The sequence below is a fragment of the Dromiciops gliroides genome, chromosome 3 (genome assembly GCF_019393635.1).
Source record: "Dromiciops gliroides isolate mDroGli1 chromosome 3, mDroGli1.pri, whole genome shotgun sequence".
Lineage (NCBI taxonomy): Eukaryota > Metazoa > Chordata > Mammalia > Microbiotheria > Microbiotheriidae > Dromiciops > Dromiciops gliroides.
The window spans coordinates 216,199,071-216,213,565 of NC_057863.1; the positions used below are offsets into that span (position 1 = coordinate 216,199,071).

Below are 14,495 nucleotides of genomic sequence, written 5' to 3' on the forward strand. Positions count from 1 at the left end.
CCCCTTCTCTATGCTCTCATGGTTACCACCTTAATTCAGGTCCTCATTACCTCTAAATAATAAATTTTCCTAAAATAATAGATTATTTTGACAACTGGTCTCTCTAACCCCAAATCTCACATCATTCCAGTATGTTCTCCACACTGTTGCCAAAGTACTTTGTTTTTAACTACTTTGTGCAAGTTTATATTTATTAACTTTATATTTTGCATCATTATCTCCCACATTAGAAATGTAGACTCATCTTAAGTAGGGATACTTTTGTCCTTTGTATTTGTATCTCTAGTACCTAGTATAGTGCCTGACACTTCATGGCTACTTAATAAATACCTGTCAACCAACTGGGAGCTCAGGGAAGATATTGGAGCAGTAAATATACATGTGCAGATATATGTTTGTATGTGATACATACATATACACATGTGTGTATGTATGTGTGTATGTATGTATGTATGTACAGAGCCAGATACAGAGAGAAAGGGAGAAACAGAAAGAGATAGAAAGAGGGAGAGAGACAGAAAGAGAGGGAGGGGCCCAATAATTAAATTAATAATAATAAATGATATTGTAGAAGGAGGAAAAGGGCCCAGGCCAGGATCTTAGGGGCAGCCCACTTTTATCTGGATCAAAGAGACCCTGTTATTACTAGATAAAGTACAGGGATGGGCTTAGGCAAAAGTTGTGAAGCAGAATCATAAGAGGAAAGATATGGGAGAGACCTTGGAGATGATATAGTCAAATCCTTTCATTTTACAGATGAGGAAACTAAAGTGCAGAGAAGTAAACCGATCCTAGGTTGAAGGTCACATAGCTGACAAGAGGATTGGACTGGAAGCCAATTCTCGACTCCCAGTTCACAGCTCTGTTCATCTTGTTCTGATATACTTCTTAGGTTTGGTACTACCAGATTTTTCTTTCATCACTCCCTACCCTGCAACCTGGTGCCCTCCTCCTTCATTCCTCCCTTATCACAGTCTAGGATCTGGTGTCAGTCACTTCCACCATAGTGAGAATTAATTTAAAATAAACCTCCTACTCTTCCCTGTTGTATCTCCATTGTAAACCTTATTAATGGTAGGAGACAAAGCCTTTGGTTCCTGCCAATCTCACAGAGATGTTATATGGAAAGTTTTTTGTAAATCTTAAATTACTAAATAAATGAGCTCTTATTATTTTCAAAGTAAAGGAATTTCAGGAATCAGCCAGCAGGCAGGACCTTTCTCCCTTCTGAAATCATACAGCTATATAAGGTCATCTCTCCCTAGAGGTGACACTTGGAACCAGAACCCTCTCCCCTCTCTCTCTCTCTCTTTCACACACACACACACACACACACACACACACACACACACACACACACACCCCATACTAAGCAAAGTAGCTAGGGAAAACAGCTTCTATTTGGGCCATAAAAATGAAACAAAGAGATGCTTATCCAAGTACCTAGCTCTGGGTACAGTGGAATGTTGGTTTTAAGAAAAATAAGAAGGGTCAGGAAGCATCATTCAGTTTTCTCCACATTGTGGGCACTTGTAGGCACTACTCTTGGCCACAAGATGGCAGAATTACATTATCTTGTGAATAAAGACATTCTGTCCATTGAAGACAACTTATAAAAAGTCATATTTTAATTTTAACTCTGTGATGTTTGTTTTAAACTCTGATGTCAGAACTTTTTTGTAATATCTCTTTGTAGTTTTGTTAAGATTTACTGCACCCTAAATTTGTTACCAAGATGACCCTAAAGCAGGCTAGTATGTGATTGGCCATTAGCCCATTACCTTTCCTTCTAAGGTACAGGATGTCACCACTTTCTATCTTCCCCTTAGGACTGCTTTTTGAGAACCCTATGGCCACTTTCTTTTCTTCTAATGTTACTATTAGGGCAAAAACAACATAATGGTGAACTATATTCCCTCATTAGTAGTTGAGTAGTGACTGAGTCTGAAAAAAAAAAGTGACTAATTGGTTATAACTCCAACTAAAAGGCTTGGTTTGCCCAGGCTTATACTAGAGATTGTTCCATTAGAATTAGTAGTTTTGTCAATAGTGATCTCCCTTGGCTAAAGCCTAACCCAGCCTTCTATGTAGTACTTTTATCACCACTAGCAACCCCCAGCACCATCATCATTATTATCATCAAAACTATTATTATGATGAGTTATAATAATAACTTACATCTTTATAGCTCTCAACAGTTTTAAAGAATTTTAGAATCTGATATTTTATTAGATCGTCATAATTATCTGAGGTAGGCAGGACAGATATAATTATCTTCATTTAACAGACAGGGAAGATGAAGTTTAGAGAAGTTTAAAGGACTTTTTAAAAAGTAATATGGCTATACTAAGATCATAAATTTAAATCTAGAAGGAACCCCAGAGATCATATAACCCAATCCCATCATCTTACAGGTGAAAATTTAGCCCAGAAATGTTAAGTGATTTGCCTAAGGTCACATAAGTAATACAGCTGAGATTTGAACCTGGCTTTCTTCATGCCACTAGTCTAATCTACTATACAATACAACAAAACCAGATCTAGAACCCAGACCTTCTTACTCTTTGCCTAGTAAGGGTTCTTTTCACTTTCTCATGCTGTTTCCTGATTGCCTTGCATTAAGTTATTTGTGTACAGAAAATAACCTACCACATTTTTTTTTCTTTTTTCTTTTTTCCCTACCACATCTTAAGCTTCTTGAGGTTGGGAATCTATTGTCTTTTTGTACATGCTTGTGGTGTAATAACTAACTGTTGAATGAGTGCATTCATTTTGAAACTAGTTGTAAAATGAAAGGAGAGTAGTTCTGGAACAGTTACCCTGTGAGGTGCACTGACTCTCATTATTTATTAGAACATCTGTTTTCAATTGGCAAGAAAAGAAAGGTTAAGGAATCATTATTGCTTTTGCAATATATTTAGGTCATTCCACTCTCCCTCGTGATTCCAGTGGCCATCTTTGTGTCTTTCCCTGGTTTCCATCTCCTGGATACGGTGTTTCCCTCTATTAGAATGTCCAGTAAGCTCTTTGGAGATAGGAACCATCTTTTCCTTTGTATTTGAATCCACAGCACTTAGCACAGTGCTTGGCACATAGTACGGGCTTAATAAAATGCTTTTTCACTCCCTCCCTCACTCACACACTCTATATTCTTATCATGGATGCCCTCACCAGATATCACATTAACCCAACATGACCCAATCATTGCTCTACCCTTTTTCTATTCTGCTGTCAGGACTTAATCATTTGGCCTCAGTTACCTCTGCGCAGAGCTTGCAGACTCTGCCTCGCTTGACGGTGTAGCTCCTCCACACACGGGGGCCTCGTTGCAGGAAGGAAAATGTTTCTCTGTTGGTGCCACGGGGCTCGGTAGTAGACACTCAGTTTACTCTCCACGTCCAGGTTTGAGACTGCTGTTAAAGCGAAGAGAAAAGGGCATTTTATACTAGTTGTTTTGGGTTGAGGTATATTCCAAGAGTGAACTCTTATTAAAAATTGGACATTATTTCCTAGGAAGAGAATTTTAATTCCATTAGAATTTCTTTACCAGAAAGTCAGTTTTCACTATGTTAAATGATTGGATCCCTGGAACTTCGGCTCTTATGCCATCAGATACCATGGCCTGAATTAACCCTTTCATGTCTTAAATTTCTAGTATTCCTTCTCCTTGCCCCCACCTTGTGATTGAGGAGTGCTTCCCATGACCCCATTCATCTCTGCAGGCTCTATTCATGCTTCAAACTACTCCTCATTCACCTTAGCACCCGCCTCTTTGGCCTACACTCTGATCTCAGACTACTCCCTCCACTCAAGAAGCATAATCAAATCAATACTAGCCAGCTACTAAAAAGAAATCTACATATTCTAACTCTAATATTCTAACTCCCAGTTACCCACTGTGGCTACCACTTTCTTATTCACATTTTCTCCCACTATTATAAATTTCTTGAGGGCAGAGGTTGTTATTACTTTAAAAATCTTTGTCCCCCTTTATATTTAGCGTTAGCACTTGGCACATAATCAGCATTAATAAATGCTTTGGTTTCATTCATTTCATTTATTCTTTCTGTATCTCTTTTGCCTTGCTCTAACCAGGTACTCACTTATTTTTTTGGCCCATAAATTAATCGGCGGCTAGCCCTGTACAGGGATTAGTTCCTGTTTTAAAAGAAAGCATTTCAAAACAATGGGATGAACTCTAGGGCCGCTTTTGCTAATGAAGTCTTTGTTGCTGACAGCTCCGGGGCTTTCAGGCTCTACAAATCTCTGGGTTCTTGAATATTTACCTGAATGTGGGTCTGTCCACCTGGTTTGGGTCTCCACATTGCCCTGCTCTCCTCCATGTCTGCCTAGCTCCCGACCCTATATCTGCTCTGACCTGATACCTACTTTCACCCTTCAAAGTTTTATTTTAGTTTCCCAAATTTCAACTCCTTACCTCAAACTCAAAACACAACAAATATCCATTTCCCACCATGAATTCAGTGACAGAAGTTTAAGTCTGGGGTTCTCAGATGGATTAGCTCCATTTCTATAGAACATTAAAAATGGTATAGAGGCATACTCTGAATAGGTGTCCCCAATAAATATCCTTCTGCAATAACATCATTATAGCTAAACCTAAATATAAAATTGTGAAAATCTGCTGTAACGTGATCTAGGCAATTGCCTGTTTATAACATTGTTCCTGAGGAATTAACTGTTCCTTGTGACACTGTTTCATCTAACATTGTCTGGTGGTGGATAGGATCTATACATAAATATGCATGCACTTGTCAGTCTAGGCATAACCCAGAAGATTACTCAAGTCCCTTGCACTGTTTAGCACAGCAGTGTGTTCCCCTGGAGTTTATTTTACTCATTTCTAATCATGCCCGTATTTTTCTAAACACACCTTGAGTCAAGTAATTCCAGGATATAAATCACTTCTTGCGGGTAAGTTAATCTCTTTAGGAAGCTGCTGTGACTATTAGAAACAAGGAAGATTCCACTTAGGAAATTACTGCTTGAGACATTAAAGAGGCAGAGGGTCTCAGGGCCAACTTTATGGTTCAATTTATGACAATATTAGACATACTCCAATTTACCCTCCTGGCTTCCCATTTTGCTCTCTTTACTCTGATGAGACTCATCATATCCCAGCTAGTTTCCTTTGCTAATTCTGCTTCCTCTTCTTCCCTGTGCATTCTTCCAGGCTTCCCCTTTTTGCCAGAAACACTTTGCCAGTATGTCTTTTATCCTTTCACCCTTAAAATCACTTCTCGGCTTTGTCAGGGTAGCCTTACCCTGAAATTCTGCTTCAACTGGAAAGACAATAGGAAGGGAGGATGATTTAGAGGTCAAAGGAAAATGTAAACAGGGAGGTTGGTAGAAGTTTGCATCTTTGAGTGACACAGAACTGTCTTCCCCTGCTACTGGAATATATTATACCCTTAAGTCCAAATTTATCATAAGACTTTCTGAGATTGTGGTTTCTCTCTTCTTCAATTCCTATTCTGCTCAATAAATAATATTTTCCCTGTACCTCATTATGTCCCACACAGTCACATATTCCTTCTTGAAATATTGGTAAAATATTTCTAATCTAAGCACCACCCCCTTCATGGATTGAAGATCCAGGAGGAATCACTAATAAAAGGAAGTATGTGTTAAGCAAATTTGGGTGTTAATTTGCTCTTTCTTCAGATTGTATTTGAATCTCTCATTTCACAGTCTGAGTTTCCATTATTTATATGTCAACTCTATACTGACAAGTATGTTGGACTTTGAATCACATGATCATTGCTTCCCTTTCAAAATGTTCTAAATCCTATGCCAACCAACTACCACTTTCCAGACAGGCAAATCATCCTAGCTGAAGCAGCAATGCAACCTGAGAGAGATGCAAGACGTAGGCTGTGCCAAGCAAGTCAAACCACCTTAACCACCATTCCCTTGAACCTGATGGAGACATTGCTCCTTGAGCTCCAGAGCCTTGGTAACAGCAGTGTTCCCCCGTACCATGAGACTTGTTTTCAGCCCAGTCCCTGAATCCTTCATTAAGGAGAGAAATCAGCATCAAGAAAGGGCCTCATTTTCCTCATCACCACCAGCCACATATACTGATCAACTGCCACCAACAGGCAGATAAGCACAAAAGCCTTTGGAGTGACAGCACACCACAGATGGCTGGTCCTGCCTCTAGTCAAGTCGTCACAACCATCATCTGAAGAAGCAATTCTAGAAGAGTTGCTTCCAGCCCAGCCCTCTAGCCATCCACAAACCAATTGCCAACCACCTGCCAATCACAGGACAGGCATGAAGCAGAAAGGCACTTAGTCACAGCAAGGGGGGGGAGAGAGAGAGAGAGAGAGAGAGAGAGAGAGAGAGAGAGAGAGGGAGAGACAGAGAGAGACAGAGAGACAGAGAGAGAAAGAGACAGAGAGACAGAGACAGAGACAGAGAGAGAGGGGAGGAGGCAACACCTTCACCACCAGCACCATCCCTAACTTGACCAAAATCTCCCCTATAACCCCAGTGGAGACAAGGTCCCAGCCCAGGACCCTGAACCTAAAAGCCTTGGGAATAGCAAGAATTAGAGTCTACTGACTGCAGCCATCACCCTTGTGGAGATGCAGCCTTGAAACTGTTGTTCCTGTAAGTGCTAATGACGTATCTATTGACAATGCAGGAAAGAAAGTTCTTGCTACCAAAATCCTTAGCATGTTAAATGGTTCAACATCAGAAACTGGTAAGGTTTTGTCAGTGGGAATGACATCAAAGAAAAGGCAGTTACCATCTGTGTTGTTGCTACACCCTAAGTACCATGGTACTGAGAGAGTGAAGTTGGTGACCTTGCATACTCCTCCCTCACTTAAATCCAATTCAGTGCAAGTCATGATATCACCCTGACATCATGGTCCTCTTCAGAATGAAGGACAAACAACAAACAAACCTTTCCATCCGACTTCCTGCTGAAACCTTCCATACGTGTTTTCTCCTCCGTTAAAATGTGAGCTCCTCAAAAACAAGGCCTGTCTTTCTTTCCCGGTTGCATGCCCAACAGTTAGCACAGTACTTTGCACATAGCAAGTGCTTAATAAATCCTTTATTTGTTCATTCACTCATCTATTCATTCATGGTTATTATTAAAAAAACAAACCTCAATTTAAGGATTGGGTATATATGGCTAAAAGACAGAAAAGAATGAGTACAGACACATATAAGAACACCCTATCTTTTATTATGCCTATTATGCCTTAGGATAATTATTTATCTTAAGTAATTCATTTGTTGTCAGTTATTCTGTGCGGTTTTTTGTTTGTTTGCAATCTTCTAGAGTGTTTTCTTTGAGAGATTGTCATTAAATATATTAGCTTTGAGATTTGCCACTGGGGGAAAAAAGATGCATTTCTAACTATCCTACAAACTCATAGGCAAACTCTTGAGTAAAGCCTCAGATTTCCACCTAATCTATATAATGAAGAATATGTTCTCAATGTTACTTAAGACCATCTTTGAGAACTTAACATTATAATTTTTTATGATTCTGTGTTGCTAATTAACTTCAATTCAGTTAACATTTTTAAGTACCTACTACATGTTGAGGCACTGTGTTAATCATTAGAAGTACACTGGACACTAGAAGGATTTTCTGATTCCATCTATAACGTCCATTTCAGGCTTAAAATTCTACAGTCTCTAATTCTTTAATATAACTGGCATCTGGCAGAAGGAACATCCTTCTACTTTCTTTTGAGTGGTAAAGTTTGTTATGAGGGTCTATAAGTTTATAACCATTTCCATAATTAGCAACAACCAACTAAGAAACTGTGTAGATCTATGGTAGTCAAATGAAGGATATTGGCTCATATAGACAATAAGAATATGAAGCATACCCTGAACAATTTTGTCTTTTTCATGTGTGATTCTCTACTTCATAGGTTAGTTCATCCAGTGCCAGTTTATGAAAGTGGCTTATTTTAGAAAAAAAAAATGCCTTTTCATTCAAATGACTTTTTTTTGAACACTCACATTTGAAACACTGAGCTATGCTTTAAAGCAATGGTTCTCAAAAGGTGGTACAAAGACAATGGAGAAAAGACCCTTTCAAGGGGTCAGTAAGGTCAAAACTATTTTTCATAATAATTCCTGAGATTTTAAAATGTCTAACATGGGGGTGGCTAGGTGGCGCAGTGGATAAAGCACCGGCCCTGGATTCAGGAGTACCTGAGTTCAAATCCGGCCTCAGACACTTGACACTTAACTAGCTGTGTGACCCTGGGCAAGTCACTTAACCCCCACTGCCCTGCAAAAAACAAACAAATAAAAAACAAAAAAAATGTCTAACATGTTAAATATTGAGAGATATAACCCACATTAAAAAAAAAAAAGCTCTAAGGGCAGCTAGGTAGCACAGAGTATAAAGCACCAGTCCTGGATTCAGAAGGACCTGAGTTCAAATCTGGCCTCAGACATTTACTAGCTGTGTGACCCTGAACAAGTCACTTAACCCTCATTGCCTCCCCACCCCACCCCCCAAAAAAGCTCAATTTTTAAGAGGTCCTGAGATGAAAAGGTTAAAGATTCTACAAAGATACAAAAATGACTAAGACATGACTCTTGCCTTATGGAACTTATGATCCAAATGATAAAGTAGGACTTCATGGATTAGATTAACCATTCTTAACCTTTCCAAGTTCAAGGTCAGTTTTAGAAATATCACAAATATTCAGGGACTGCCCCCTCTACTTGGAAGCACTTGTGCTATTAGTATTTGTTGACTGATAAATACACAGTGACAAACTACTCTCTTTAGTGCTTTTTAAACAAATTTTCACTTTGTTCATCACAAAAACTGTGCACTTTTTAAAAATAATAATACAGGTTATTGCCAAAGTCTTTTTGGGACACCCTGTGTATGTGAGATAATAATATTGATAATAGCCAGCATTTATCTAATACCATGAGATTTGTAAAGAACTTCATGTTAACTTATTTCATCCTCACAGTAACCAGGAGGTAGGTACCATAATTATCTCCATTTGAAGATGAGGAAACTGAGGCACAAAGTGGTTAAGTAACTTGCCAACAGTCACACAACTAGGAAGGACCCTAAGGTTTTGAACTTGGGGCTTCCTGACTTCATATCCACCATTCCATCTACTGTGCTACCAATTTAATTTTATTCAGTCTACAAAAGTTCTGCTGCTGTTCAGTTGTATCTGACTCTTTGTGACCCCATTTGGGGTTTTCATGGCAAAGATATTGGAGTGGTTAGCCATTTCCTTCTTCAGCTCATTTTACAGATGAGGAAACTGAGGCAAAGAGGGTAGAGTGACTTGCCTGGGGTCACACAGCTAGGGAGCATCTGAGGCTAGATTTGAACTCATGAAGATGAGTCTTCCTAATTCTAAGCCCAGTGCTCTATTCACTGTGACACTAACTGCCCAAAAGATGTATATGTTTATTTGCAGATTGACATATGGATTCATGGATCCTCTGTAATATCTGTATAGCCTCTTCAGGTTTGAAGGCTATACTTGGGGAAGCATTTGATTGGACTGGATCAAGGTGCTTTCACTTTTTACTACAGGGTGGTTTATCTTTTTGCTGTGTTTATGTTGTAGAAAGAGACTTTCCCTCAGAAGAATTCAAACCCAGGAGACAGAAACCACAAAATCTAGCCTCCTCCTTTGGGAGATATGTTTATGCCTGTGTATGTTTGGAATTGCATTTGAAGTAGGCCATGAAGAAGGGAGGAAACCAAGCCGTAAAGCAAGGAAGCTTCTGTTGCACTGGTTAGCTCAGAAACCTCAGTTTGGGAATAAGCCAGGTTTAGCCTGCAGGTCAGAGGTCACTGAACCAGGAAAGAAAGCTCAGGAGGAGATGTTTACTGAGACAGGTAGAAACCTAACATCTCAGATCACCAGCAGGGTACCATGCAGTTGAACTCAGAGCCAATCCGGATGGACCTTTATGTCTGGAAGAATTTTCTTGAATTTGGGAAGGGAGGATAGGGAAGTGGAGGGGGATGGGAGGAGGGGTAGAGAAGGGATGAACCAATAAACAAATGTGCCACTAAGAGACAGATGCTTTATTCAGCAGCTTACTGAGGAATGTTCTGGTTCAGTGACCTGGCTGTTGACTAACAAGTCAGACTCTCACTGGAGATCAGGAGGTCAGCTCCCCCCAGGAGGGAGGCCATTACCAAAACCAACAGAGGCTGGTAGCAAATTAATCCATTCCAGTTGTGCCTGTGACAGCTCAGAAAGAGAGGGGATGGGTTAATTAACTGCCTCATGTCCTTCAAGCTCTCCTTCCCCTATGATTTGTAGAAAAAAAGCAGACTGCTTTCCTGATTGAAAAAAGAAATTAAAAAATTCCAAACCCATTAGCCTGGCTCTGCAACAGAATGGGGACTATTCCAAGAAATCTATTCTGGACCCATAACTTCTAGTTTTTAAATCCTGAAGTAAGGAAGGGATAAGGGCCAGTGGTTTGCTATTAGTATCTCAGTAGGTAGTGCCTGTCACTCCAGTATTTAATACCCTTGATCCAGACAGGAATTTCAGAGTTATAAAATGAGAATGATGGGATGGAGTAGTAGGGACAGAGTAGGAGTTATGAATTGCTTCTGAATTTTCTGGGTGACCATGGGAAAAAAATCACTTACCCTCTCACTACCTCAGATGGTTCTCTCGAACTATATATTTTAGAATGGTTGTTTATCTGCATCTGTAGGAATTTCCTTTCTGGGAGTTATTCCAGTCAGTAAAATAACAGATCCCCACAAACTACCTTCTCAATCCCCCCAAAGAAAAAACAAAACCATTGTCCCTTAGCTGGGGAGACAGTAGGTGGATCTCTGCTGGAAATGCACATGGTCCCATGAAGCCAACAAAGGGGGTATTGAGACACCTGCTGCATCATGAGTTAAGCTTTGCAATTGATCACTCTATCTTGAGTGATCAGACCAGTGGGGACCCCTGTTCTAAACCTACTACAGTCTTTTGAATCAGGGGGAAATTCACGGGCAACTTATTGGTGAGGTTCCAGTGAAGCTTAAAAAGAGCCAGGTGTCGTCCATCTCTATGAAGGACATAAGCCAAAGGATATGGGCTAAAATTCTAACAAATTTGTTTTAGACATGAAGAACTTCTTGACCAGAGATTTGGGGAGGGAGTTGTCAGAGTATTGGAATACATGTCCTCTCACAGACCCTCCCTACTTCAGTATCATGGAACTTCTTGAATTATTAATTTTTAGGCATTTGTCCTTGGGACAAATTCTGCCTTGTTAGAAATGTTTCACCTCTTTATTGTAGTATGGAGCATATAAAACTTTTTTCTAGCACACTCTGTAATGATGTGAACCCTAACCAGTGAGTTCTATCACTTGTACTGCTTGGAAGAGACAGCAGCCACAAGGGCAATTCACTTAACTAGGAAAGAACTTTTCACCCCTCCTTAAACTGAAATCTCTTCCTTCATCGGCCTACACTATATAATGGATTTCTACCATGTATTGTCAGGTGTGCATTTCACTCCCAGGTTGCCACAATAGCTTTATCTCTTGTTAGAGGAAGGAAAGGGGAAACTATTTACTGCTTTCTCTGGTTAGTTGTGTCCTCTGGTTACACAGTCTTGATGGTGTTATGTGTCGGCTGGAGTCAGTAAGACAGGCTCTAATGGATCTTGTCCCAGTAAGACTATCTGATTTTCTAAAGCAACAACTTAACCAAAATTGATCCATATCATTCATAGGCTCTCCCCAAGCTCTGCCCAATATCTCCACACCAACCCACCCCCTTTCTTTTTCTTTTAAAAATGATTCAGTGACTGAGCTTGCATTCAGGCGGGTGAAGATAGTATGGCTTAGTCCACTCAGGCATGTTTGTTCTAATAATGACACAAAGACCAAGAAAGGGAAATTTCTGCTCTACTTATTTTGATAGATCCAGGGGGTTTCCCTGCACCTCTAGTCTAGACTGCTGCTTTTCTTACTTCTTCCTTGTTATCTTCTCCAGTGTTACTGGGGCACTGATTCCTATGTTCTCCGCATTATCCATGAGTGGCTCAGCCATTAAGGAGCCTATATTTTAATTCTAGGTCAGTGTCCTCCTGCCATCTTCCAATATCCTGGGTCATTCTTTCCATCCTATCTGACAGACTTTTGGACCACTTCTCCCTTGCATATATGCTCAAGGAGTACAAATTAACATCAACATTAGCTGAAGTCAAACCTAGTCAGGAAGGTATAGCTAATGCATAAAAATCCCCTTAAATGCTTTCCAAAAGAAGAATGGGAGATTTCACATTAGATACTGTTTGGAATCATCTACACCACTGGTTCCCTCTTCCAGGGAGTATTATTGAGAGCTGAATGACCTTATAGAAAATTACCTATAAAGGATGCAGTAAAGATTTGAGGCATTTTTAAAAATGATAGCTAGCATTTATATAGTGCTTTAAGGTTTGAAGAGCATTTTATATGTGTTGTCTCATTTGATCCTCACAACCACTCTGGGAGATAGGTACTATTATTACCCCAATTTTACAGAAGAGGAAATTGAGGCAACCAGCAATTAATTGACTTGCTCAGTTGAGGGCAGCTGGGCAGGGCAGTGGATGGAGCACTGGGCCTGGAGTCAGGAAAATCTGAGTTCAAATCTTACCTCAGACACTTGATAATTGGGTGACCCTGGGCAAATCATTTAACCCAGTTTGTCTCAGTTTCCTCGTCTGTAAAATGAACGGGACAAGGAAATGTCAAACCACTCCAGTATCTTTGCCAGGAAAACCCCAAATAGAGTCAGAAAGAGCCCAACATGAGTGAAACGACTGATCAGTAAGTATCTGAAGTGGAACTTGAACTGAGAGCTTAGTACTCTCTGCACTACAGAACCTAGCTTGTATATAACTAAGCACAAACCATTCCTTACTAGAGGTCGCTAGGTGGCCCAATAGAATGCTAGGCTTGTAGTCAGAAAGACCTAAGTTCGAATCCAGCAATAAACACTTACTAGTTGTGTGACCCTTGACAGATTACTTAACCTTTTTGTTAGCCTCAGTTTCCTCACCTATAAAATGGAGATATTAATAACCCTCACCTCCCACAGTTATTGTGAGGATCAAATTTTTAATTTAAAAATTTAAATATTTTAAAAGTGCTTAGCTGTGACTGGCACATAATAGGTACTTAAATATTTGTTTCCTTCCTTCTGAAAGGCCAAAAGCAAATGAGGTAGCATGAAATAAACTAAAGTAAAGGAGACCTGACCTGGGTTTCACTTTGGGTTTTGCTACAAAGTTACATCACTGGTCTAGGCCTTGGCTCTCTCATCTTTAAAATGAAGGGATTAGCTCCACTGACCTATCAAGTCCCCTCCAGTTCTGAAACTGCAAGATTTAAAACAGTATAAAGATCATGCAATCCTAGATCATCTTCCAATTTGGAAATCTCATATTTTATGAAAATAGCTCACCGAGCAATGAAAAAACCCTCAGATTGAATTTGATTTTATTCCTCTGTTGGACTTCATCAATTTTGTGATCCTTCCCATTGAAAATATTGTAAAAAAAAAAAAAACCAAACCTTTGAGTACATATACATATACAGATATATGCATACAATATGCATATATGCACATATGTGAAATGTATTAGCTCCTATTACACAGAAAACTAATAACAGCCTCCCTTTCCAAATGATGGAGTCCATTTTCAGCAGAAAGGTCAGCAGGAAGCTGAGTTTTAGGCACTCTTAGGAGGGGTTAAAATCAGTGGCACATTTTTCAGAGAGTGAAATCTATACTGTAATCCCACGCCAAGCCCCTGCCACTTTCAATCACTATTAGTCCTGTTTGTGCGTGTCCTTCCTGAATACTACCTTTCACAGGCAAATAGCTTACTCCTGGGCTGAGGGAGTGTCTAGATCCTCTGAAGGCTTCATCAGACTGAAGGAAGGGCCAGCCCCCTCGAAGGAGTACATAATGTTGTTTCTTTTTAGTCTCTCTTCCTAGAAAGCTTCCCTGCCCAGAGGTTTACAATCCTCTGCCACTGACTGCCATTCATTCTTATGCTTTATCCCAGATCTTTCAAGAATTTAAAACGGGGTGTGGGCAGACTGTGTAGGGTTGAAATGTGGAAGTTAATTCAGTCATTGGTTTTCTAGCCCTTCAGGGGAGACAAAGAATTTTTAAAAATGAATTCATGAGGTTCCTAATGGACACAACAAACACATGTGTATTTCCACCCCTTCTTTCTGCCATTCTTCTCCCACTACAGCCCCCACTACACATATTTCTTCCCCTCTGCAAACCATCCTTTCTAATATATTGTGACAGAAAGCAGCAAGGAGTGCAGCAACACATTTATCTATTAATAAATGTCTGAAATAGTCAATAATATATGTGCAGTCAGCCTGTTTCTCTGATCCCTATTCTGTTATAGGCAGAAGTAAACCCTGTGGGGCCAGTAGCTTAGTAAGCAAAATGGAAACCCACAGAGAGTCTC

At 39.9% G+C, this 14,495-nt stretch overlaps 1 protein-coding gene across 2 annotated transcripts in view; it reads right to left on the reverse strand.

Moving 5' to 3' along the window:
• NHS (NHS actin remodeling regulator) overlaps nt 1-14,495 on the reverse strand; it is a 439,882-nt gene that overhangs the window by 44,842 nt on the left and 380,545 nt on the right. For both annotated transcript variants that reach the window (XM_043997830.1, XM_043997829.1), the window contains exon 2: nt 3,261-3,413. In XM_043997830.1, coding sequence (XP_043853765.1) covers nt 3,261-3,413 — 153 coding nt within the window. The remainder of the gene's footprint in view (nt 1-3,260; nt 3,414-14,495) is intronic.